The sequence below is a fragment of the Carassius gibelio genome, chromosome B1 (assembly GCF_023724105.1).
Source record: "Carassius gibelio isolate Cgi1373 ecotype wild population from Czech Republic chromosome B1, carGib1.2-hapl.c, whole genome shotgun sequence".
Lineage (NCBI taxonomy): Eukaryota > Metazoa > Chordata > Actinopteri > Cypriniformes > Cyprinidae > Carassius > Carassius gibelio.
The window spans coordinates 16,337,842-16,365,454 of record NC_068396.1 but is presented as its reverse complement, the minus strand read 5'-3'; the positions used below and the strand labels follow the sequence as shown (position 1 = coordinate 16,365,454).

At 36.1% G+C, this 27,613-nt stretch overlaps 2 protein-coding genes and 1 long non-coding RNA gene across 3 annotated transcripts; 1 reads left to right on the top strand and 2 right to left on the bottom strand.

The window, feature by feature from the left end:
• Nucleotides 1-83: 83 nt before the first annotated feature.
• On the bottom strand, nt 84-21,663 carry spag5 (sperm associated antigen 5). Its single transcript, XM_052545614.1, has 26 exons — nt 21,466-21,663; nt 20,732-20,773; nt 20,531-20,647; nt 18,374-20,415; nt 18,107-18,296; nt 17,888-18,004; nt 17,713-17,805; nt 17,514-17,627; nt 17,278-17,397; nt 17,030-17,122; nt 16,767-16,901; nt 8,252-8,345; nt 8,015-8,162; nt 5,285-5,335; nt 4,995-5,169; nt 4,767-4,900; nt 4,496-4,664; nt 3,692-3,815; nt 2,732-2,818; nt 2,450-2,576; nt 1,763-1,895; nt 1,551-1,631; nt 1,242-1,391; nt 925-999; nt 325-405; nt 84-235 (listed from the first exon to the last, which is right to left on the bottom strand). Exons 2-26 carry the CDS (start codon nt 20,756-20,758, stop codon nt 164-166), a joined length of 4,749 nt encoding a protein of 1,582 aa, XP_052401574.1. The 5' UTR covers nt 20,759-20,773; nt 21,466-21,663; the 3' UTR covers nt 84-163.
• On the bottom strand, nt 8,913-16,317 carry LOC127948853 (uncharacterized). The gene is made up of 2 exons (XR_008152209.1): nt 15,769-16,317; nt 8,913-15,673 (listed from the first exon to the last, which is right to left on the bottom strand). It is a non-coding gene; the product is annotated as an uncharacterized LOC127948853 (long non-coding RNA).
• An 880-nt stretch (nt 21,664-22,543) lies between the features above and the next one.
• On the top strand, nt 22,544-27,468 carry trmo (tRNA methyltransferase O). Its single transcript, XM_052545625.1, has 6 exons — nt 22,544-22,787; nt 22,881-23,032; nt 23,294-23,468; nt 24,143-24,300; nt 25,667-26,215; nt 26,302-27,468. Exons 1-6 carry the CDS (start codon nt 22,699-22,701, stop codon nt 26,511-26,513), a joined length of 1,335 nt encoding a protein of 444 aa, XP_052401585.1. The 5' UTR covers nt 22,544-22,698; the 3' UTR covers nt 26,514-27,468.
• Nucleotides 27,469-27,613: the final 145 nt, after the last annotated feature.

Genomic DNA, 27,613 nt, shown 5'->3' with positions numbered 1-27,613 from the left:
ACTTACAAAATTAAATGAGCTGATTGGCCTACAACCTTACCAGACAGAAAGTCTGAAGATTATTAAGTTGAAATAAGAACATATTTAAGAAGAAAACAAGAACTCTGTTTATTTAACAATTATGCATTTAAAAATTAAACTGCATTTCTGAATTTTCAATAACTCATTCAAGAAATTCTACAAGATTTTGTAGCTCAGGACAGCTCTTGACAAGATCAGGAATAGAAGACAATGTCTGTGAATAGAAGAAAACAGTAAATTTGTTAATATTTCTCCAATACAAAGAATATTAAACAGATTTTTGTTTTTAATTGTTCCTCTTACCCGTCTTACTCTTTCAATCATATCATCAAGCAGATGAAGCTCTCGCTCCAGTTTACTCTGGTTCATGGCATGGACCCTTTGCTACAGAACCAGATTTCATTTAATTCAAAATCAAAATACCAGTCATATTAAATGTACACAAGTATTTTGTCTTATCACTTACAGTCCTTAAAGACATGATTCTGAAAAAGACTTTTTTTTCCACAATTGACTCTTCGCAAAGACCCACTCCCTCCTTAGTTACTGTTGCTATGTCTGATAAGCCATGCCACTCTCACGGCTCTCAGTTCAAGCAGAACGTGAATAGATCATCTTTTCATATTTACTAGTTAAAGCACGAAATCAACATTAAATGAACATCAGAAGGTATTTTATCTCAACCACTGAAAGACGTCAGTACACACCATTTTCAAGTTTAAGTACACCGAAGTTCAACTACTCTCCTGTCTGATTTGTTTGTCAGACACAATGACAGATTCAGAGTTATGATTGGTCAGATCACCTGTCAATCAAGCTCCTTGCGAAGGGTCAATTGCTATAGGAGACACATTGGTGTGTCTGTATAATTATAACAATAATAATAATGCAGGTAAATCTTACATGTCGTTTTGCCCTCTCCAAGACCTTGGCACGATTTTCCTCTGTTTCCATTAAATTTGCCTTGAGCTTCTCAACCTAAGAACAGAATGCGTGTTATTGATTCAGGGTTTTTTTTTTTTTTAATTTCAAAACATTTAAATCTTGGGTCTGTGAAATCTCTAAATGGGAACTGCTTCAAATATCAAACTTACATTTAATTTTTGTTTTATGTTCACAAGACTATGTTTTGGATGGTTTGAGAGTCAAGGAGTATACACTTTATTTAATAATATTGTTTCATGCCAGTTACAGAGGAAAAACTGGATAGACTGCCATACCTCTCTGAGCAGTTTGATTTTTTCATCTAATGCTTGGGCACTGGCTGCTGATTGGACTCCGGTTCGATTAAGCTCCTCCCTCAAGACCTGAGCCTCCACCTGTGCCTGCTGTTCCAGGCGACGCAAATCAGCAACTTCTCGACGCAACTCCTGTTTCACACAACAGAGCAAAGGCGAGTTAGTTATTATACAACAATCTAACAATAGTATCGACAACCACAAAATGTATCCATCAGTCTAAAAATGTGTATGAAAATATTGTCAGCATTATGTCTGTGGGCAGTGAGTGCACTGTGAAAGGTTTCTTACACTATTCTCTGCTCTGTATTTGTGTGCCGCCTCCAAATTTTCCTCCATCTCACTGCATAATTTCCTCAAGTTTTTTTCATCCTTAAAGATGACAGAAAAATTACTTACGTAATTACATATTTAATCATCAAATGCTCCAAATCCTTGAGAGCAAAATTAAAAAGTTGTGCAGCTGGGAACATGACCCTGAAATGTTCTAGTTGAACATTTACCTGGGCTTTTTGCTGCAGGACCGCTGCATCCTTCTCCACCTGAGACTGCAGTCGGTCAACATTCTGCCTCAGCTCTGAGACTTCCAGTTTGTGTCTCTGAGATTCTTCCAGCAGCGCCTCCTGCAGGTCACATCTGAAACAGCAGGTTGTCAGAAAACATGCAATGTTTAAGGATAAAACAATTTATTAAAACATTTTCTGCAACAAAATCTATATGACTTTAATAATGATTCATTTGAAAAACAAAGTAAAATTGAAGTATACCAGTAAAAGTGGTTTGGGTCAAAATAAATTAACTCCCTTTATGTGTTGAACTTCAGGTGATTTACATGCATGTGCCAAAAAACTAACGAGAATCAGAATTTAAATTTAAATTTTACACTTAATTGCTTGCTTGCTGTTAAGTTAATTTCATCGCTCGTCATGACATTCCAAACCGGTCTGACCAAAAGTCAGACTGACTGACTTATGTGGAACAAGACTTGAGATGAAATGATGAGTTTTTCTTTTTTTTTTTCTGGCACACAATGAATGTTAAAAAGGCTATCGAATTTTTTTTGGTTAATTAATGTGTTTTGGAGAAGTAAACGTCATAAGTTTCAGAATGACACGAGGATGAGTACATTTTAAAAATCTGTTCCCTAGCAAATGAGCCTTACTGATTATACCCGAGTTTGAGTAACTCACATAGTCTGCTTCAGAGTCTGATGCTCCGTGTCTTTCTGGATTCTCAATTGGTCTAAGCTGAGCTGAAGATCGGAGATGGTCTCACCAAATTCAGTCAAAAGCTCCAACATACGGCTCTGTCTTTCCACTGAGTACACAAGAGAGTATTAATTATATTTTTACACTCATATATAGACACAAATACACACAATATAACACACCCACACATACATATTTGAGATTATTTTTTAATTATAATTGAACCTAACATAAGTACATGTTATCATCCGGAAATGAACGTACCTTTCACTTCTGTGTGTGTAGTTGGTGGTATTCGGGTAAAAGCACTGGTTTCACTGCCAATGCCATCTTGTTGCACCTCACTCTCCTCTGCAAAACATTACCAGGGGTTAAAGCAAAAAAAAAAAAAAAAAAAACCTCTTTAACATTTGAAAATATACTATGGCAAAGTTATTGCTTTCAGTGTTCAAACCGATTTATATTGTCATTAATATATAGTTGACCTGAAGAATGAAATCTATATTATACACTCAGGGCTCGAATTGAATGCCATCCCCTGCATCCCCCTGGTTTAAAAAAAAATTACAAAAAGGACCCCCTCAGTAAAACCACCATCCCTCCTTACCATCCCATTTGGATTAATAATGTCGTTTTTCAACGAAAATTGTTCAAGCGCAACTTTTTAATTTATTTAAAAAGACAACAGAAAAAGTATGATTTTTTTCCTTTGGCAGAACGTAAAAACATTGACATGTTATTGTGCTGTATGTGTAACTGTGAGGGATTGAGATGACAGAGCTGTTCCTAACGCACACACACACACGCACACCCGGAGCAGTGGGCAGCCATTTATGCTGCGGCACCCAGGGAGCAGTTGGGGGTTCGGTGCCTTGCTCAAGGGCACCTCAGTCGTGATATTGCCAGCCAAAGACTCGAACCCACAACCTTAGGGTTAGGAGTCAAACTCTCGAACCATTAGGCCACAACTTGTCCTTTTCCCAGATGAATGGTAAGCAATTCAAATTCACAGCATATACAAAGGAAGAGTTTAACCTCTTTCATACATACATTCTTTACTGGTAAATGAACACTACATTCTCACACACGAACATGTCTGTGATTATTTACAAGTTTTGCAAGTAACCAGAAACATTTGACACTACAGGAAAAGATCCTCAATAAATGATGCAGGATTAGAACAGCTTTCCAACAAGACAAGACAAGCACCAAAAGCTAACGCACCTGAATCCTTAGGAGACTCTGTCTCAGGTTCCTGTGTCTTCATCATGGCCACCATAATAGAATCCACAAAAGAGCTGGAGGGATGTCGATGAGACTGCAATGTCTTATCAGAGTCCTCTGACTCCTGAGAAATGCAAAACAATGTTATTAATTCAGCAAAAAAGCACCCAGAATAAATACAGCATAACTATAAACATTAGAATGGAGTGACGTCAATTGAAAAACTAATTTGTACTATTCTATATCAAGTTTTTCTACTTAAAACCTAGAAACAAGTAAACCCAACAACATTTATACCTTAAAAGGTTAATTTAGAAAACTAAATTTACAAAAAAATAGCTCAGATTTCAGATTTTAAACTGTGTAATTTACCAAATTACACAAGAAACTTTGTGAAAAAGTGTTCTTACTGTTAACTAAAATCAAATAAATAAATAAGGCGGAAGATGTAAATATTCAACTTAAATTAGAAATGTTTCCACGAAAACAAATTAAATTATTAAAAAAAAAATAATAATAATAATAATAAATATATATATATATATATATATATATATATATATATATATATATATATATATATATATATATATATATATATATATATATATTATTTTTTTTTCTTTTTTTAAATGGTTAAATATTTAAAAAAAAACAATAATATAAAAAGAACAACTAATATAAATGTGAAAACAAAAATTTTACTTTAAATTTTAATAATTGAAAGACAAATTGAAAACAAAAATGAAACCTTCAGTAATTCAAAGCATGTAAATTATGACAAGTGTAGTAAAGCATAGGGACCTTGGAGGTTAGGGACTCCTTTAAGATGCTTGTGAGACAGCAAACTCGGTTGTTTAGAAGCATGACATCATTAGATGCCTGAGCCATCTGCTCTCCTTGTTCCAGCAGCATGCTGCGGGCTTTGTCTCGTGTACTGTCCAGCTCTTCCTGAAGGGACTCTTTCTCAAGCCTTAGAGAAGAGATAAAACCAGAAAAGAGACTTCCATTTATTCTGATTTGTTCTGACATTTGTTCTAAAAAGTAACAGTGACTAGACAGGAATATTCTGTACCGCAATTGTTCCAGTGCTAGTTTGAGGTCTTCACACTCCAGGTTTCTCTCTCTCAGACCCTGTAAGTGGCACCGCAACAATCGCTCACTTTCCTCCATCTGTTCCTGTGCCATTTCATTTTCTGCCTGTAAGAACTGATAGAACAAAACACATTTCTGTTATACTGGGAGTAACAGGTATTTTTAAAGTATTGTGAATGTTTTGGTGTAAAATCTAGTATCTCATCACCTCACTCATTTCTTTGGCACTGGATAGTTCAGTCTTCAGTTGAGCCAGCTGTCCAAGCTGGTGGCGATGAATCTCAGCTTCAGCGTGGAGCGCTTTAATCAGGCCTTCTCTCTGCGACAGTGTGTCCTCATATTCCTCTAGCTGCTTCCTGGAAGTCTCCAGTTCTTCCTCAAGCCTGCCGAAAGCATACACACACACACACACACACACACACAATAAAAAAGTAAATTTTTTACATTTATTAATACAACAATAAACAAAAGAAGGGAGATGAAAATGTGAAGATATACCGGTTTGCTCTCTCTGTAGCTTGCTGTGCATCACACATTGACTGCTGCAACCTAAAGTAGAAAAATAAAATAATATAGAATTGACCCTATTATGTTGCTCCAAACTAATGATTGTTTTCTTGTTTACAGTGTATATGTAGGTCAATGTGGTGTGGTCCAATGTGGTTTACTGAACTGCACATTTTTGTCATATATTTTTAGTTTTGGAGCTTTGATGCAGCCTTCATCTTCTCAAGGTGCAAACAGGAAATAAGCTGTTCTGGTCATGTGACAATTTGTACTAATCATGTGAAACTGCACATATTTAATTGAGACCCTTTATTTTTTCCATATTTGCAGGAAGTGCACTAAAGCAACAGTCAGTAAGGTTTTTAGAGCTTTATAAATGAAAACGTTTTTTTTTTATGGTCATTATTGTGGCCGGTGGGATTAAATGGGTTATTAATTAAAAGTTAAGGTCTTCAATGGTTTACCTGGTATGAGTTTAACACATCGTTCACAATCACAACGTTCTCTGAGGAATTTCACAGGATTTATTTTTTTATTATTAGATTTATTATTATGATTTATGTTTATATTTCCTGTCACTCACAACCATCATATATAGATCTTCCCTAATTTTTCCCACAAGTAATTAGCTCATAATTAGGTGTCCATTCATTTGTCTGGTTTGAAATGTATTAATCAATTATCCAAGCTGAGTGGTAATTTCCCAGTCTTATTCATAAAATGTTTTTTGTTTTTAAACAAACAAAATAGTTATAATAGAATTGATCACATTAATGGTAAGTACTGTTCAATTTACTGTACTGCATTTTACTAGATCTTTCACCATTTGTTGAAACTATCATGATCAGTTAACTGAAGCACAAGTGCCACCTATGGGCCATTTATGAAATGGTTACATGAATCGACTTCATTACATTACCACTTTTAATAATTAATCAGCAATAGTTAATAACTAGGTTTTTAAACATGTTAATATTTCATTAATGAATTCTCATCCACCCACAACCCACACGATTAATCAGAATGTTGTTTTTTTGTGACTTGGCAACTCTGACTTGTGGATTATCCAGTGTCGGCAGATATAATCACAACCAACACATAACCATTGCATACTGTACACTAAAGTGTTCTGGTGTGTGGGGGGAAAACTTGAAGCACATATTCTGTACACTAGGGCAGTGGTTCTCTACAATTGAACCTCTAGAACCCTAAACAACAATAAATATTCCAAGGCCCAATGACAGTTTTTTTTGTGATTTACTGGATAAGGATTTAAAAATGTTTTGCTTACAATTTCTGGCTAATATATAATTTTAAAATGTGGCACAGCTAGGAAAAAAGTATACTCCTTATAAAAGTGCCCATAGAGTTATAAGATTTTATCAATTTAAGTGACTCTAGAACAGGGGTGCAGACTGAGTCCCAGCAGAGTTTAGCTTCAACTCTAATTAAACACACCCGATACAGCTAATCAAGTGTTTCAGGGGCCAATTCTTCAGAAGCTAATTATTCTGTCAGCTTTATTATTGGAAATCTGACATGATCTTCAAAGCTCATCCTGGAGTTGCTGTCATAGCAACATGTCCGCTAACTTAAACCTGCTAAGGAGCAGACTTATTTAAACAGGATTATATTGCATCATTTTAAGTAAAGGTGATACTGAAAGTCTGCTATTTTCTTGTAAGAGCATATATGTGACCCTGGACCACAGTCATAAGTAGCACAGGTATATTTGTATCAATAACCACACAGTGGCTAATATGCATTGCTAAGGACATTATTTGGACAATTTTAAAGGCGATTTTCTCAATTCAGATTTTCAATTTCAACTTTAATACTGTCACATAACAAATCTGCTTCAAAATTAAATGAACTGCTAATTACAATACACTTGACACTGGAAAAAGCAAAGCCTGTCACATACTGATGGTGAAAATTAAATAATATCAAAAAATATATATATTTCAATTATTTTGCTCGCTTGACTATTTCTTTGATCTCAGTTATATGATTTCATTGCATTTTTCTTTCTTTCTGCTAGCCAATCAATGCTTTTCTGATCATAGTTTTAAGTATTGATATAATAGAAAACTGCATTTAATTTGTGGTGAGGTAGGGTTGGAACAAGTTTTATACCCTGCTCTGGAATCACACTTTTAAAATTAGGCTCTTTCATACAGTATATCCAGGTTTTTCAAGAAGGAGATCTTTAGTTGATCTCGATGAGTGAATAACGAAGAGAAAAATATTTTGGTCGCACTTCATTTGAGACCTAACTATTAATTAACTATGCCTTTTTGGTTGTTAAATTTATAGTTTATTTTATTTTATAAAAAATATAGTCAAACAGAATAAGGCATTAATATGTGCATTATAAGTACTAATTAATTGCCAATACACTGGTAATATGCATGCTAATAAGCAACTAGTTAATGTAGTAGTACTGAATTGTTACCATGTCTTCATTTTTAGTTGTTTTCGGTTATTTTAATGCTTGTTTTGGCTTATTTGAAATCATTTAATTTTTCTTGAGGCACTGGCACCTTGATTGAGAACCACTATTCTAGATTCTCATACGAATAATTAGAATAGAAATCATTCTAGGTCAAAAATCTAAATTGGTGTATCACTAAATTAACTGATGTAATTCAGTCATCCAAAAAGCAATATGAAATTAACTGTTTTTCAAAAAGCAATTTCCCCAAGTGGATTTCTGCATACTTGCTGGTCTCAGAGGCGAGGGACTGTTCTAGGAAGGCGTAAGAGGCCAATGTAGATGTGACAGTGGCTGAGAGCTCAGTGCTCCTCCTCTGCAGCTGAAAGCGCTCCTCTTCTGCCTGAATCAGCTGCTCCCTCAGCACTGACATCTCTAAAAACCACACACACAGCAGAATCAAGTAAAAGCTCTCTTTTGACTACACAGGGAATAAGTCAATTCAAAGTAAATCACCATCACACCTGAAGTCATAATGGTTTGCTGCATGTTCAAGTCTGAAATCTGTTGACTGGCATCTTGCAAGCTTGATCTCATGTGCTCGAGTTCATTTTCCATCTGGGGATTAATGGAAACAGCGATTAAAAAGACAGACTGCTTCTAAAGTAAAGACATTAAAGGAGTCACATCACAGACTTTCCGGTCTCTTAGAAATGAAATAGTTTAATGGGTGAAAATACACTAACATTCACAACTTTAGACAGGCTACAAAAATTGAGCATTTTCACATTTAAGATTAACTGTCTATAGTCTGAACTTTGAAAAAATAAAAATAAATAGATTCCTGTAAACCAGGGGTGGGGAACGTTGATCCTGGAGGTCCTGTGTCCTAAACTCAGCAGGGACACAGGCCCTCCAGGATCAATGTTACCCACCCCTGCTGTAAACCCAATACAAGGCATTTAAATGTTTGGTCTAAAATGCAATTGAAATATTTTCTGAAAATTCCACTTAAAGGGATAGATCACCCAAATTACCCCGTGATTTATTCACCCACAAGCCAACCTAGGTGTATATGACTTTCTTCTTTCAGATGAATACAATCAGAGTTATATATATTGTAGGGGAATTTACAGTTAAAACCCAAGGACCAGATATGTCGCAATGAAGACCAGGACTCAGAGATGAGTTCAATTAATAATAATAATTTTACTTGAAGAAAATAGTTTGCAATTTCATCAGCAGAAGTCAGCTTCAACACTCTCGAAGGAGTTCGCAGGCCGCCCCCAGTACAATACAAAATCAAGCACAGTTATACCCTGACAGAGGATACTAATTGCGTCAATACATGAGTCAACAAAATTCTGATTGGTTCCAAAACCTAGATAAAACTCTCCAAAGACGTAGATCTGATACGCTGGACACTGGCAGTTGATTGTTTGTCCTGGGACTGTCTGAGCTTCTCCCTGTACAGACAGATACTAACACACATACACAGAGAACTTATCTAAAATTCAAGGCTTTCTAGCACTGGCAAGTGTCTTATCATTACGGTTGGGTACACACACATATTATGTGGACATTCATCTTGAGGAAAAGAAATACAGCACACATAAGGTTACACATTTCACTCTTGCTATAACTTGATTAATAGTCAAACAAGAAATCATGTAATAATATAATATAATATCAGTATGAAGCAGACATGGGGACTTGGTCCCATCTCTGGTATGAAGGATATGGCAACTCGGCATCCACTCCTTCAGTCCCCCGTCTTAGATCAATGTGGGGTCTAATACCCCACATCTGGTCTAATAAATGAGGTCAGGTGTCGTTGTGATGCATGCTAAGAATGCAGACTGTTGGTCAACTTAAACATGTGCATACTTAAAATCTCTGGTACTGGCTGACATTTCTAGTAATAAACACATTATTTTGTACAAAATACTTCCCATATACATTCTTATTTCCCATATACATTAATCTACTTACTTAATCCCACAATATCGGCACTTGCACTAGTCTTTCTTCACATAATGTCTTTTCCAGTGAATCATTCTGTGTGTCCCTCTACCTGGAAAAGTGTCCTCACTTTCATCAACATATCTTTGTAAATACCTCTCTTCCTACTACAGCTACTTCACACTTACCCTCTAAAACCAAACATTTATCCAACAGCCTTAAGACTAAATTTGCATATTCATTAACCAGATTTAACAAATCATTAAAGAAAAACGCATACACTATAACCAATTCAAAAAAAAAAATTTAACCCTTAAGAAGGATATTTGTCTTATTTGTTTTCTTTTAACATGTCTTATACAACTATGATGAATTTTAGTTAATTTGGTCATATAGTAAAATAAACTCATTACAATAAACGTATATATATATTATTCTCTGGAAGCCGGGCTAAATGAATAACCACTGTTATTGCATTCCTGACATATGTCAGGTCCTCAGTCACCTCACAGATACCAAATACAGACATTGCTTATAACCTAAATCCCAGTAAAGATACCCTTATTTTATGAAAATCTATCATTTTCCCGATCAATGGTACAATTATAGAGATTGAATATCCATTTTACCCTTTCATTCCAAACTTGGTGTTAAAAACACAAAAATAAACAAACCAAAAATAAGTAAGATCAATATTGAGCCATCTTTAAAAATAAAAATAATCATAATCATTATTTCCTCGAAAACCTAGAGCAGTTCCTAGTTTATTACTTAATAGCCCTTTTATTAAGCTTTACTTTCACCACAAATCCAATTGCAGTCATCATAGTTCACATGCTGTTTAAACATACATGAACCATTAACCTTGTCATTGTTAAGACATTTGGTTAAAATTACATTTTAAGTATCGAAGTGTCTAACTTTTAAAATACAACTAACCTATCCACTTATTGTCATGCATGTATTTATTTTATACCATGACATTACTGTTAACCATACTCATTGCCTTATTATTACCTTCTTTTTTTTTTAAATGCAAATCTTGTCAATTATCATACCATATTACTGTACTCAGACTATATTAGTGACACATTCAGAAGCAAATCCTCAATACTTAGTATAAAGTCAATTTAGTTCTCACTGTTTTGTCAGTGATAAATGCTTACAGGTCAGCTACTTGATCAATGTCTTAAAAACCCTCGTTCATGTTTGTCATTTGGCAGTGATATTAATTTACTCAAAATTATTATAAACTGAAAAAGAGCAGACAGATTTCCCAATATTATTACTAAATGAACAATACTATTACTTAGTTCTAAACAGCCAAATATTTATTAAAGAGACATCCTCAGTTTCTGTAAATCTGTATTGAAACAGTATACATTATCAAAAAGACCTGTCAGTGTTCACAATATTAATTTGACTTGACAAGTGTTCATAAGCAGCTCCATAGAGCCTATTACAATTGTTTTGTTCAAACAAAATTTATTATTATTATTTTTTTTTTTGCTGTGCTATTTCAATTAATTCAAACCTCTTGTTATGGATTTGCTCCATTAAGGGGCTATCCAAACGTTTTTGTTCAACTTATCTCTGTTCTACATAAACCACTACATAAAGCTTTTGCACTATATTACACAAGCAGGATTCACTCCTTTGTTTTCCCACCAGGCTTCTTTATGTGAGGGTGCTCTCTGGATAATTTGGTTAGTGACGTAGCCAATCTGTCACTGTTTTTCTGCCGTCAAGTCTAAAATATTTACCTTTACCATTCAAACAACAAAGTGTTAACTTGTTAAAATTTAGACCCTCATTTAAATTTAGGCATGGATTTTAAACCCATTTTGGACGGCAAACTTAAATTTCACAAATCCAATCATATAAACACTCTTAAACATATTAATCCAGAGAGTGATTTAAATCAGCGTTATAGCCAATCCTCTTAAAGCTCGTCCCATGTTTGGCATTGTCTTTTCATTAGTTTCACTCAGAATTATGGACTTCTGTAAAGTAATTTCACTTAACACATCTGTAATGATAAAACACTCATTCCAGAGGTTAGTGACTCAATTGAAACATAACAGGAACAGAATTGTCCCCCAATAATATATATATAGCCATCCTCATGCATGCACATACTTAACACATTTATATTTTAACAGCTCATATTTAAGGTTTTCCTTTTGGTATTAAATCGGAAGGATTTAAACTCAAACATTGTCTGTGCATTTTACCAAGTTTGTACCTAATCTCTTATCTAATCTCAAAGTTTGCCTGCTCATTAATGATTTTTATTTAGAGAAAAATCAGCTGGGTTGTTTTGGTCTTAAAATTATTGCTCTGTTTTGGTTACTCTTTCTTAGCAGGCCAATAATAGAAGAAGAGCACCATCCCTGCCTCCACTCAAGCACTCTCTCTCTCTCTCTTACTGTGCAAAATATTATTTATTTATTTTGACAATTTTTGCCAAACTTTAACTTAGACTATAATATAAAATTCATTACAACATATAACCCTAAATTATTCAAATAAGTTAAAAATGTCAAAGTTTCTAGATCTAAAATCTCAGTTTAAACTGTTTAAAATACATAAGGCTAGGAACATTTCTTTAAAATTATTTTTACCTTACATGCTTAATTCCCTTAACCTTTGTTATCTAAACCATCTCTTGATTAAGCAGAAGCAGTCTTCATTTTTAGCCACCACCATATCTTGTTATCATCTTGTGTCATGCCTAATGACCTGCATGAGTAAAGACTATGATATAGACATATTAGTTCAATATCATTTTAGCCTCATAAGAAATTTTTGTCTCAAAATAATGGCTGTCATCACATGGTCTCAGATGGTTCTTGAAAGCCCATTGCCATTAACTTTTTATAAATAAGCTCCTTGTCCTCAGGGTGTGATCCACTGGCATAGTTGCATCAAGTTGTGGACGCTTGTCACAACAATCAGTCAAGGAATGTGGTTGCTGGTGATCAGGTCTGGAGGAGCTCACATTTTGAGGCAGATCGCTGTACTTCATACAGTTCCCCTCTTAATGATGCTCTAGGCCTATCAAGCATCCGCTCAACTCCACTACCATCTCACATATAACACCTCCCTTCAGGGCAGGTGCCCAGTGGCGGTGACCCCCTGCCTTAGGTTGTCCCCTATTGGCCAGAAGAGGATCTTACCCGTCATTGAGAAATCACCTCATGCACACTGGTAACCACTCTTTCCCGTTGCAACATCCTCGACAGTCTTCTTCCAGAATCCAGTATTTCCTGCAGCTTAGGAAAGGTGCACTCAAGAACCATGAGAGCCATTGACAGCACCTACTAGTGTTAAAACATTGAAAAAGGTTAATCAAACTAATATTTAATCGCTAAACTCAATTGTATACCTCCAAACTATCATGCTGAGATTACTCAGTCAATTTATTTTTCACACCCGTCCATTCATTGTAATTTCCTGTTGCTTCTGTAGCTGCAGCCATCAGGCCCTGTATGATGGTGGAGACTAAAAATAAGACAGATAAGTTACTGGTCATAGAACAAATAGCAATACAACTGTTTAACTATTCAAAATTATTACATCTATAGCTCAGGGTCTGTATTATGATTTTAAAGCCCTCATGTCTCTTCAACAATTGCTCCTAAATTGTTATTCATTATTTTTATAATCTCTTATTTCTTACATGCATTGGGCAGTTGAACATTTAACTACCAATTGCCCTCTTAATGCATTAAATCTGAACTCTTTTTAGCATGTCCTTTAGCATCTCTGCCTATGATTTGACTGAAACACTGTGCTGTACTATAAATATCTTATCACTTAAACACAAGCTCAGATAACGGCATTTTAGCTTACTTTGAATGAGAGAGAGAGAGAACTCTGAGGGATTCAGGACTCGTAACAATGCATTTTCATTCATTTTTAACATAATTTCATCGTACTATCATTTTACTCTAGCCCAGTTTAAAACTTGTCAGAAATTATATGCATTTTAAAAATAAACATCTTTATATTTGTATATTTGTACTTTATTTTCGCAACTCAAATGTTTCTCAAAGTTCTTTGCAGTCATTGTCATTACTTTTACATCAACTTGTATTTATCCATTCACTTAATTCTGGCCATGGCTTCTGAATTTCAACATTGGTTTTAAATCTGTCAGAGGTTATCTGACCCAGGTATATTACTTTGGGTCTTGCTAGCATGCTGTCTTCAAAGTTACTTTGAAACCCCCGTTTATGTTACTTGTTTACAACTTTATCATCTCATAAACAAACAATAATTTTCTTTTCTCTTCTTTTTTCTTTTTTTATGATGCTGCGTGACTACAATTTTGCAATCCAACAATAAAATTACTCTTTTGGCCAAACATTAGTAAATATAGGAATTACATTTTTTTTTTTTTTTACTCAGAACATGTCTCTGGTACTTTTAAAGCTTAAGCCAGAGTCATGGTGGGGGCCAGCATGAGATAAAACAACGGCGTCATTGTAGTCAAAGTAATTTTATCTTTTTTAAAGCAAAACATAAGCTTCTAAGTTTTTCCAAAATGCCACTGCCAATTTGTGTGCCTTCAGTTTTTTTTTTTTTTTTTTTTTTTTTTTTTTTTTCACTAACCCAGAATTCTGTTCAGTATTCCTTGTCAGGACTTTCAACAATTATATAGGAACTGGAACAGGTCTTATGATATCATTCTTTGTCATTTAAACCTTCTATGCACAGAGAATCAGATTAAATCATCACTCAGTTACTTCTGGGATTATTTTTAACAAATCGGCACATACATTTATAAATGTTTATTTCTCAGGTTCTTTCTAAGTTTAAAGCCAATCAAGTTTTTGTTTTAACATTACAATCAGAATTAAAGCTCAGACTGATCATTCTTTAAATGAATTCAGAGAATATATATATATTTTTAAAGTCAGAGCTTCAGAGCCAAACTGTTTACAGCATTTGCTCTCTTCTGTTTCATTATTTCTATCAGGGCTGACCAGGTTACCTAATTTGTCAGTCATATTTCTATCATAAACCAAAAACATATTGAGGCGGCGATCTTACCAACAGCACTTGACTTCTGCGTGATGAAATTGCAAAGTATATTCCAGAATTTCCATATACTGGTCCAATCCAATCAGGGTCATGAAAACTACATTTTAGCTCTTTTGGGGTTGTTCCTGAGGCATCCCAGATCAATCAATACTTTCCCTTTGCATATATCCCTATATTTTTATAGGTGCACATATGAATTATCACTATTTATTTTTAAACACTAATTTTGGATACTCTTTTCCCTAACCACTGACCTGGCCTATTTCTAAGCTCGGGGCGCCCCTGTCTGTAATGGTGGGTGATCGAGAGTTGGAAGAGCGAGATACGACTAGAACCCCCGTCTAGCGTCTTACATTCTTCTCGGGATTTCCCATACCCCTACTTTGGCTTACCCGGCCGTAAATGCACTGCCCTTTATGGCCTCTCGTGCTTTTTGGCTCTCTGTGGTTGACCCAGCACTGCCTATTTACGGCCCTATGTGTCCCTTGTCCCTCGGTGCTTGACCCAGCACTGCCCTTTACGGGTTCACATGCCTGTTAAGAATGCGTTTTTGTCCCCCCCCGGACTGTGCACACCTAGAAACAAATTTTTACGTCTCTCTCTAAGACCTATAGGTGTGCACCTGTTCCCTCTGTAACTGTACACATCTCTAAATATCTTATATCAAGACCTACCGATGTGTACTTGTACCCCTTATACTCACAAGGTTACTTATTTACAGGTATATTGTGACACCAATTTACCTACTCCACCCTGGAGCTGGTGTCTACCCCCTCACGTCTGAGTGAGTCTATCGTTCCTCCTTCTCTCGACCCCCTCCACTTACAGACAGTCCCTAACCAATAATATTAAATCTAAAATCTTTCCTACCTTGGTTTGATGATTGATCAGGGATGTCAACAAAGAACTATTGCCCGCCGATCCTCCACCATTAACTGTAGGGGAATTTACAGTTAAAACCCAAGGACCAGATATGTCGCAATGAAGACCAGGACTCAGAGATGAGTTCAATTAATAATAATAATTTTACTTGAAGAAAATAGTTTGCAATTTCATCAGCAGAAGTCAGCTTCAACACTCTCGAAGGAGTTCGCAGGCCGCCCCCAGTACAATACAAAATCAAGCACAGTTATACCCTGACAGAGGATACTAATTGCGTCAATACATGAGTCAACAAAATTCTGATTGGTTCCAAAACCTAGATAAAACTCTCCAAAGACGTAGATCTGATACGCTGGACACTGGCAGTTGATTGTTTGTCCTGGGACTGTCTGAGCTTCTCCCTGTACAGACAGATACTAACACACATACACAGAGAACTTATCTAAAATTCAAGGCTTTCTAGCACTGGCAAGTGTCTTATCATTACGGTTGGGTACACACACATATTATGTGGACATTCATCTTGAGGAAAAGAAATACAGCACACATAAGGTTACACATTTCACTCTTGCTATAACTTGATTAATAGTCAAACAAGAAATCATGTAATAATATAATATAATATCAGTATGAAGCAGACATGGGGACTTGGTCCCATCTCTGGTATGAAGGATATGGCAACTCGGCATCCACTCCTTCAATATATATATATAAAGTGTCCTGGCTCTTAAAATCTTTATAAATGGCAGTTGCTTTTCAACAGTGCAATAGAAGTCAGCAAAGTTGGCCACAATTTTCACATAAAAAAAACATAAGATTTCTCACAAATCACACACTATGTCACTTTCATTCCAGGTATCACTCTCTCGGTCAAAGTGGTGAATCTGCATGGGACAATCATTTGCCCACACATTAAATGCAGACAGCATTAACTTCTATTAAAATTTCTATTTGGGGGGTGGGGGTGTTGGGTTTGGGTTTAATGTATCCGCACTTTGACATATCTGGTTAAGATTTTGTAGAATTTGTAAGCTATTATATGGCTTCGGAAGAATTTTCTTTGTTTTTTTCGGTTCCTTTTAGGTTTGATAGACATGGAACGAATAAATAATGATAGCATTTCATTATTAGTGGTAAATGTCTAACCAGATCTCTCTCTTCCACGGCTCTGTCTCTCATTTCCAGATGTTGCTTGCTGCTCTCCACGGCAGTTGTAGTCCTCTGATGGAGCTGGTGAAGCACTGGGTTTATCCTCTGAATCAGCTCTTGAGCCTTTCTCAGCTTCCCATTGAGGAAAGGGGGAAATTGTTATTTTGCTCCTTAAAGACTGAGTAAGCAAAATGTAGCATGCTATTTTTATTTCAATATCTAAACACTGCAGACTGATGGTTTTAAATATGAACTCTTACCTCTGCTAACAAGCTCATGTGATCTTCTTGCTTCCTCCTCAAAAGGTCATTTGCTGCACTGATGGATTCCATGTATGACTTGCTCAGTTCAACCTTGGAGAGGTCACACAACTCACTCAGAATACAAGCATATTACATACATAGTCAAGCAAGCCTTCACTTTTAGTGTCTGTGGTCACTATTAAGCTAGTGGGAAAATTATATTTTCATATAAATTGAGATTAGGGATGCAAGCAGTATGAACAGACCAGTGATGGGTAGGCCAGTTTGAGGGCTGACATCAGATCCTGTTGAGACCCAACAGTGTGCTCTAGTTCTGCCACCTGAGCAGCATGATAGTCCCTCAACTGCTGCGTTACATTGAAGGCCTGCACACAGAGACAAATGAACAGGATAAGAGGCAAAGATCAACAGGATATTAATTAACAAAAATCTAAAACTTGTGATCTTAAGCTTCAACAAAACCAATAAAAAAACTTCTAACCGCTTCTTTCTCCTCTAGAGCCTTGTCCATGCAATCTCTCATATCTGTCATCTTCTGCTTCATCCTCTGAAGCGTTTCCTTGTACCTCCCATAAAGAGACTTCATCTGGCTGACCTACATAACACAGACTTTTTATGAGATGTGATTTCTTGCCAAATATCTTCTAAGAAAATTATGAAATACATAAGTAGTGACTTACCTGTCTAGATAAAGTTTCTTGATCAACATTAACAGTATTTCCAATCTGTTGCATCTTGAAGATGGCATCCCCTGTGCTAGACTTAAAAGAATCCTATAGGAGATTGATGATAATTTAGGCCTGTAAAACTGAAAAATGCAAGTGTAACTTTAAAAACTTATAGGGTGTTTCTCACCATCTCAATCCTGATAGTTTTAATGCTGTTGTATAAACTTTGAAGAAGATCCTCATCATGCTCAAGACTCTGAATTCTCTCCAGGGCAGTGCCATACAAATCTTTATACGTCCCATTCTGTGAAATAAAGACAAGATTAAAAAAAACAAAACAAAAACAATACCAGACATATTCAGAGTTTTTCTTCCAAAAAAGGTGTCTGTGGAGCTGGGTTGTCACCTGTCTGAGCTCAGTGTGGTCTGTCTGGATGAGTTTCTCCCTGAGATCTGATGGAGAAGTATTTTTGCTCGAATCATGAGCACGTGCAGAAGTGAGCTGCTGGGAAAGAACCTCCACCATGATGAGCGTAGAAGCCAGTCTCTGCTCCAACTCTGATCTAGACAGATGCTCCATATTTCCAGGCATCAGGCTTCAGAGAAGGATTCATACAGAGACAATGTAGATCACTTCAACAGAGAGACAACAATTCATGCTTATCTTACTTACTTCCATAGCAGAGAGTCAGTTGAAGTGCTGGCATCAGAAACATCAACCTCCTTTAAAATTTCTACCATTGCTGAAGTATTAACACTCCGCTCCATCTGCTGAACCGGTGTGCTCCAGACACAAGCGCTACGCATTACTACTGGAGAACTGCGCACTAAAGCATTGTGGGGATTCACTGTTGCTGGAGTAGGAACAACCATCTTCCCTGACACAACCATCAGCAATTCAGCCATCTGTCTGAGCTGTTCCTGCAGAGGCCCGTTACCCAAAACTGGAAGGGCATTCAACATCATCTGATCGTCTTCAGAAACCATTTTAGGTTCCACATCCTTTGTCTTGGGTGGGTCTTGAGGAACAGGTGTGTAGCTTAAAGCATTAGCCAGGGATGTGGAGTTCAACAGTGGAGGAGGCATTGGACTCTCCGGGAGCTCAGGCCACAAATGGCTCATTGGGTTCTCAGCTGTGGGGTCATGAAAAACACCCCTGCTTAGGGTGGGCGTCTTTGGAGTGCAGGAACCTGTTAGAGCAATAGCACTAGGAAGATCCTGATTAACAGAGACAGCTTCACCAGATCTATCACAGAACCGCATAACTTCGATCTCTGGGTGCATCTCCTCATCCTTCAAACCCAGTGTCTTATCTTTGAGAATGCTAGTTTCCAAGCCAACATTTTCAATAAAAGCAACTTGAGGACAAAGGTTTTCCTCAAAATATGAAACTGCCTCTTCCCTTTCCGGCTGAAACTGTTCCTCACAGTATCCCTCCACATCCTTTATAGTCACGATAGAAGACTCATCCTTGGGCACCTTGTATTTGTCATCCCTGTTGCTTAATTGTACAACATCTGAACTTTCAATATTATTTTTACCATTTAATACTGATAATTGTTGGTTTGAATTCTGGTTAGCAAAGGTCTTTGATGCTTCTGTTTCACAGCATGAGACAGATTCAAACATTTTCTGTGTATTGTTTCCAAGAGGTGATGTTAAACTAGCAACTGTATTTCCAGGCTTTTCCAAAAGACTTGGTGAGGAAACCTGTGACTTGGAACAGACCTCGTTTTCAGTTGGCTTTTCCTCAGCATGGTAGTAAATATGGTCAACATGCTTCCTTCCTGGTGTCAAATCAGCAAAGCTTTGGCCATCATTTTCCATGGAGTCATTTATACAAGACAGACTTTGTTCTTCAGCAAGACTGCCCAGAAGCACTGACATTTTCGACATGTTGGATAGATCAGCTATTTCCATTTCAACTCCAGAACAACACAAGCCTTTAAAAGTGATTTCTCCTTCTTCGCTAGATACACCATGACATCCTTCATAGAGATTAGCTTGATCGTGATTGTTTAGGTTCACTGTATTTTTCGGGGTACACTGAATACCTACAATCTGTGGAACATTTGACTGAGAGGCGTCATCTGCATCAACTGTACTGATGGTGTTACTGTCTTCACACAAAGACTTCCAGTTACAGTACGAATGACCCAGGGGTTGATTGCTTACTGATATAGCATCTGTGCCCACTTTAGAAATGGGAGTATTTTTACATTGTGTGTGATTTCCTGATGCTAGATCCTTTATGAGAATGGACTCATCAGAGATAGCACAGTTATCGGAAACCTGAACCTCTCCACCTAAGCACATTTGGGATTTGAATGTGACATTTCCCCCCTCATAGGTGGAAACTTCTTCCTCCTGACACAAAATAGATGACGCATCCAGCCCAGTAGATCTGCTCTTATAATAGTATGGATGGTCAACATGCTCTTCAGTGGTCTGATTATCTTCTGTGCAATCAGGTTCAATGGTTTCATTTTTGCCACTCTGAGGTGGGTCATTATCCTCAAGAACCAGGCGCCTGATGAGAACAGACTCTTCTGACATTACAGGTTCATCCTCCACTACGACTTCTCCTTCAAGACACACAAAGGATTTTATGATGACATCTTGATGTTCATCAGTGGCATCCACAGCTTTCCCATCACTATGGATGTCTGTTGTGATAGTTAAGCTTGATTGCTTTTTACCAGGGACAACTTCATGCTGGTGAAAAACAAAATATATCAGCTGAGGTCAAAGTAACAAACAAACTTCTTATATTTTTTCCCATATGAACTTGAAATCACAGAAAGTAAAAAAGACAGGAATGCTTCCATACCTTTGTTGTAGGGTCCTCCTCATGCATTGACGCATGCTTAAGCATTAGAGTAGGACTGTCCTGAAAATTCTGCAGTTCATTCTGTACATCTCTGAATGGAACTCTTTCTGATCTGGGCTGAAAAAGGCATAAACCTCTATGATTAGAGCTCAAAAAACACTTTTTTTCTAGTTATAATACGCATGGATGTGAAGTACTTACGTTTGACAATCCATGAACAGATGACATGTTTTAGATTAATATCTGCAATCACAAACAAAAGTTAAATACATTTGAATTACTGCAATATTATGCGACTTTATCTGGTACACACAAAAAAACACATCAAAATTAAGTTAACACCATTTTTACATCACGCATAAATCAGCATCTTTCAACTGTAATGCTGCTTGCATTTTCAAAACAAACAAAAAAAGATAAATATATAAATAGACTATATATTGCGTAAACAACACAAACCATAATAGTAAATAGGTCTTGAAGAAAAGTTCGATATTTGTTAATAAAACGAGAAAGCAAAAGGCTGGCTGCGTTCAAAGACGTTACAGTTAGCGTTAATTGTATAATGATATATCCATTTCTCACACATCTGCTTACAAACTGATGAGATCAGGTCCACTTCTCCATAGAAAGTCAAAGTTTACGTATATTTGTAGCTTAATATCTTCGAAAATATATAATAACAAGACATATAACTGATTGCATCCTCTCAAGAAATGTCAGATTTGTTGGTTCTCAACGACCAACCAGCTGCCTGTCTTCATGACAGTTTAGACATCACAGACACATAGCAAATGTTGCTTAAATATTGTTTAGACTAAAACGCAGATCTAAAACTGTGTTCTAAAACACGGAATTGGACAAAGGCATCACCAAACCCAAAATCTTATTAATGATATAATTATACTAAAGTGTGTTCTGTCTTTAATTGTTACCTTTGCTTCTCATAAACGCTTTTCTTCTTTTCTTCTTCTTTAATAAGGGCTTTTCTGGACGTTACTGTTTATTTTAATCCGTACTAGAATACTGTAAAAGGAAGCGATGTCAGTTTAACCGCCACTAGCAAGTTCAAAATACAACACACAATCACCTGATTGGATAAAACCACCGCGTAACATACGGAAATACGTATCTTCTTCTTCTTCTTCTCTGGTTTATTGGTGATTCGCATTTCATGCACATGGCGCCACCTAGTGAACTGTTGTGAATTTTATATTTTCCCTCAACTATTTTTTATTTTTTATTTTTTTACGGAAACCAATTTGCATTATAGAATTATAAATTACAAGACGCAGGCTGCGTTCTGTAAACTGCCACCTGCACTGATCAATATTAACCTAAATATTAATCAATATTAACCCAGAAATAGGGTTTTTACCATTTTGACATTTGGTGCCAATTGTAAATATGTTTTTAGGGAAATGTTGTAATATTGCAACGTTGGGCTTTTTGGGTAGCATAATTTATGTGATTGTATTTACTTTCTGAACAAATGTAGAGAACATCTTAGAGTTCATTTGCAGGTTGTACTGCTTGTAGTTCCCTAAACAGTAGTCTATATTTAAAAACTAATAATCACACAGTAATAAGCAGACGTCATGTTTTCATGAAAAATAATTTATTACAAAAACATTTAAACATTTTTATATTTATTTTATTTATACTGTACTTACACAATGATGACCTGAATAAAAACTGTGGAATTTACTGTTTAATTCTGTTTAATAACCATGTTCAGTTATGATAGTCCCAAACGCAGTTCCTACGAGAAGCAGAGGTAGACATTTTGTGAAGTACTAAATTATTTTTCTTGCATCTTACAAAGCACAACTTAATCATTATTTAAAGTAAATCTATATTGCTCAAACATTTTTTTAAAAAAAATAAATATGTGTGAAAGTATTATTATTATTATTTATGTTATTTATTTTATAATATATGGCTGTGCTGTTTGCACGGTAAACTGTGGGTGGCGGTATGTCACTATATTTTCCAGTAACCTAAAGAAGAAGTGATATTCTGCGAAAGTAGTTGGTTGTCCAACGTGTTCCTCCCAAAAACAAAACACGTGCTCGTACTGGCGCAGAGCAGCTGCTGGAACAAACAAACCAGTTTACCATAGCATAAAATATTTTCTAAAGTATAAAAGGTTTTCAGCTATCACTAAAATGTCGCCTCCAGTATGTGGTTGTGCTGAACAAGTCAGGAAACTCACACAGCAGGCGTCAGTAATGAGAAGAGAGATAAAAAATCTCAGGTAGGTTCAAATCATTATGTTTGCGGTATATGAGTTCTGATTATGCTGAAAAGAAGTTTCCTCTTCATTGATTGGTTTGTTGATCAAACACAGACAGCAGATGGATGGTGCCATTCGAGCACATAAGAAGCAGATGTCATCACTTCAGTCCATGCTGACAGACTGTAAACACGAAGACAGATTACAATCAGTGAGCAGAAGCCCAATTCAAAGCACTGCTGAAATCAATCAATTATTAGAGAAAGGTAAAATACATTTAATACCACACATTGACCCACTCTCACTTTTTATTCTGCAGTCTACTTTAGTAGATCATATTTAGGTTATTTTAAAACCTTGTCATCATTTGAGTAAACTCTTTGAATGTATAAACTATATGGCTGTCAGTGAAGAAAGAGCCCCTCTATGGGTCCAGATGTTATTGTTGCCATGTTAAATAGTCTAACTAGGACTTCGTAGTCACAGCATGTCAAATAAACTGTATTTGTCTGTTTTTATGGTCTCAGGTCGTATTCAGACTGTACCGATCGGATACATCAGCTCATGTTTCGCAGTCAAAAATGGCACTCCACGACAACCCACCATATGCAGTTCTTCTCGGGCCAGCTTAAAGATTGAACCCTCAGTCTTCAATAACCCTGAGCATTCTTTGGTTGGCCTGGAACAATACTCCCATATCTGGTATGTAGCAAATGGATGGAGAAACTTGTTTGTGTGTGAACATCTCCTTTCTTCCTTGACTTCCCCCGTCAGATTTGACAACATTCACCACATACAGATCTAAAGAAATACATGCTGATATAATAATTTGGTCTCAGAAACAAAATAATAACATAATAAAATAATTTGAAAGTTATGTACGGGTTTTTTTGTTTGTTTGTTTTTTTAAAGGGAAACTTATACATTCTTACACATACGATAATTTAAAAAAGGTTTTTGTTTTTTTGAGTTGCATTTATAATGTTCATTCCAAAAACATTGTCTTTTATTTTACTAGTTCTTAGAACTATATTAATGTTGTTTACTTTCAAACCATGATATTTTCTAAGTTGCCATACCATGAAAAATATCTTGTACAATTCAAAACCCCTAGTAGAAAAGCATAATGTTCAGAAGTCCTAGAAAACAAGACTTGTTTAATTGAGATAAATATCAGTTTAGAATTTGGTACTTTTGATCATGCTAAATCAAATAAGTGTGGGTTTAGCCATTACAAGAAGTACATTTAAAGTATACATGGTAATGTTTCTAGACAGGTCTGATGAATGAGCTGGCCTAATTAATTACAATTGAAAGTTTCTTGTTTATTTATGCGAAGTGAACTCTTTTTTTTTCTTTATCTTTCACATCTTCAGGATCATTTTCCTCTTCCATAAGAATGGGCAAATGAGCTACAAAGCCAAAGTAAAGCCACCCCGTCTGAATGGCCAGAGGGTGGGGGTGTACTCCACCCGTAGCCCCCACAGGCCTAATGCTTTGGGACTGACCTTGGCTAAGCTAGAGGGAATCACAGGTACCACATACTTACAAGACTGAGTGACCTCTCGGACCACGGTTCTCAACCAGGAGGCCCGTACCCATCAGTGGGTTTCAGAAAACTTAAAATAACTAAATGTAAAGCTATTATTTTAATTAATTCAACAATTGTGTTTATTTCTTTGAAGAATCAGGGCTCCCAGTTTGTTGACAAACCTGAATATATGAGCAAAGATAGCCTAATTTTAAAAGCGTAATAATAATTAAAAACTCAACTTTTAGAATGACGACACATTTCAGTTATGCTTAGATATTATCATGTGGAAGCAAAAAGGAAAAAAAAAAACATTTAAAAAAAGAAGTTGTTAAACTTTATCTTTATTTAGTAAATCACTAACAGCTGGAAAAGTCATGGGGTTTTTGAATATCGTTGTGGACAGTAGGGGGCCTCGGAGTCAAAAAGGTTGAGAACCACCGCTCTACTAGATGATTATGCTGTGATGTTTGCAGTGTAATTTTAACAACATTTATATATTACTACAGTACTTCTAAATATTGTAAACAAGCTTTTATTTTTATAGTCATTTTGTAAGCAATTTATATTAAATATATCTCTTTAACTTTAAAGGAATAGTTCACCCTAAAATTAAAATGCTGTCATTAATTACTCACCCTCACATCGTTCCAAACCCATAAGACCTCCGTTCATCTACGGAAACACTAATTAATATATGTTTGATGCATTCCAAGACCTCTCTGACTCACCATAGACAGCAAGGATTCTTACACGATCAAGGCTCAGAAACGTAGCAAGGAGATCGTTAAAATAATCCATGTGACATCAGTGGTTCAGCCGTAATTCTACGAAGCTACGAGAATGCTTTTTGTGCACAAGGAAAACAAACAAAAAAATGACTTTATTCAACAATTCATCTCCTCTGTGTCACATACGCGAGAGTATCACATACTCAAACAACGAACAATGTATGTAATGGATATGTAGTTTGTTCAGATCAAAGCCCAAACAATGTAAACAGTGTTTCTGCTTATGGGGCTTCTGACACCAAACAGCATGCCTTATTTACCTGTGTGATACTCTCCAAGATGGTGCTATAAACGAAGGTCTTGCAGGTTAGGAACAACATGAGGGTGAAGAATTGATGACTACTTTTGTTTTTAAATTTTTGGGTGAACTATCCCTTTAATTTACTCGCCTCAGTCTCAAACACCTTAACAGGGCAACTAGTATAACATCAAGTTTGTCATAATCAGTATGATCGTTTACCATATGAAAATGTGCTCTTTACCATCGTAAAATCATTTTGAGGGAAGCTTTGATTAGAAAGACCCTTTAATATGCTGAATATAGCAATATAGTAATCCTTTATCATTTGATTTTCAAGGGGATACACTTCACTTGTCAGGTGTTGATATTATTGCTGGAACACCTGTGCTAGACATCAAGCCATATATTCCAGACTACGATTCTCCAAAAACAAGAAGAGATGATACCAACAGTGAATATAGACAAACATCACCATCCACAGACTCTCCGATGCCCCAAGTGATGGATCTAGATGAAGAACCAGACATCTCAGGGACATCATCCGAATCCTCCTCAGAGCTCAGAGATTGTGCAGCTGGACCTTCAGATTTCTCTCAGTCACAAAGGTCTGGATCCAGTGATGTGACTGACGTGTTAGCAGAGGTTAAAAACTATGTCAAACAACAGCAGCTTTTCACTGAAAGTCTAGAAGACAAACAATCAGATTCTCCTGAATGCACTTCACTGTCAACCGACCGTTTAAGTTCATCCAGTCTTAAATTTGGATCTGAGGACTACAGTACTATCGCTGCCTGGGTCAGGACACCTCCTGTCAGTAACCTAGACGTGCGGTTTACTGCCAATGCTGAGAAAGAGCTCAAAGAGTTTGTTCCCTGCGACAGTACAGGTATTTGATTTTCTAATGCCTAAGGTTTTTTGTTTTTTTTTAAATGAAGACAGTTGTAATACTTCTAATTGATGTTTGATTCATAGACAGTACAAGACCAAGGTTCCAGTTCTTGAAAGGACCAGAGGAAGCAGTGGCAGCCATCAAAGGCATTCTTTCAGCTGACCCTAGATCAGTATATCGTCGCACGCGGTGTCAAGACCGCCTGTTCTTCTTCACCCTGGATACAGCTGACATCACCTGCTGGTTTGGCGATGGTTTTGCTGAGGTTGTGAGAGTCAAACCTGTGCAGAGTTAAGAAATCTCAAATGTTGTCTGAGGTTTCTCTCAAATTCCTGCATTTTCAATAACAGATACTGAGAGAGAATTCACCATAAAATGTACATTCTGTAAACATCTACTCACCCTCATATCATTCCAAACACATAAGACTTGATTTTTCTATGGAACACTTTTTGAGAGAAATGTCCATAAAATATTTTTCTCATTGTCCATACAGTTGAAGTTAGTGGTCACCAAAATTGTTTGGTTACCATCATTCTCCTGAATATCGGTTTTTGTGTTCCACAGAAGAAAAAGTCAGTGACGTCATTTTCATTTTTGGGTGAACTGTGCCTTAATTTGTGTTACTGATTAATGATTAACTAAATTTAGTCTAAAAAGATCATTTTTAGCCTTTAAGAACATTAAGATATTTTTATGGTTCACAGCGAAGATCTAAATGTTAACATACTATTCTTAGCAAGCAACTGTATTGCTAGAATTTCTTAGTTCCAACAATTACTTGTTTTGTTTGTTTGTTTAATCGCATAGTTTGTGTATGATTATTTATTACATTTTAATTTGTTAAATGTGTTCAGTGAACTGCTGGGTTTATTAAAGGTGTCATATATTTTTTGGGCATTACTAAAGCATAAAGTAACATGATATGTTTGCTGATACTGTATTTAGTTAAGATGCTAAGCTCACATACATGTTCCTCAACAAAACAATGCTGCAGCCATTTATTGTACTTTGAAATGTCTGTTCTGTGTCAAAGCCTGGTCTGGTTTTGTTTTGGTCTGTGTGACTTGACCCACTGCCAGTTTAACCAGGATTATTTTGACACCATGGGTGGCCAGTTGGTAGAAAAAAAAAACTGTGTATTGCAGCCATGGAAGTCAAAAAATTAACTTTGTCTAAGTTGTTTATAATTTGATGCAATGATTCCCAAATGTTTTTGTCATCCAAAAAAATAAATCCTTAAAATAAAATAGTTTAGTTAAGATCTTAATACTTTAACAACACATTCACTGGTATTGTTTAATTGTCATATTAGCATGCAGGTAAATAAATAAAAATAATTAAATTTTTAGAGTTCAAGTGTTTAATTAAATTTTCTTTTTCAATTATATAAAT

Excerpts from the sequence above, each read along its gene's own strand:
- trmo (XM_052545625.1), top strand. The coding sequence starts at position 22,699 with ATGTCGCCTCCAGTATGTGGTTGTGCTGAACAAGTCAGGAAACTCACA. Across the intron at positions 23,469-24,142 it reads GAACAATACTCCCATATCTG|GATCATTTTCCTCTTCCATA; the intron begins GTATGTAGCAAA and ends TCACATCTTCAG. Across the intron at positions 26,216-26,301 it reads TGTTCCCTGCGACAGTACAG|ACAGTACAAGACCAAGGTTC; the intron begins GTATTTGATTTT and ends TTTGATTCATAG.
- spag5 (XM_052545614.1), bottom strand. The coding sequence starts at position 20,758 with ATGTCATCTGTTCATGGATTGTCAAAC. Across the intron at positions 5,336-8,014 it reads CTCGCCTCTGAGACCAGCAA|GTTGCAGCAGTCAATGTGTG; the intron begins GTATGCAGAAAT and ends TTTCTACTTTAG. Across the intron at positions 1,896-2,449 it reads CAGACTCTGAAGCAGACTAT|ATGTGACCTGCAGGAGGCGC; the intron begins GTGAGTTACTCA and ends CTGCTGTTTCAG.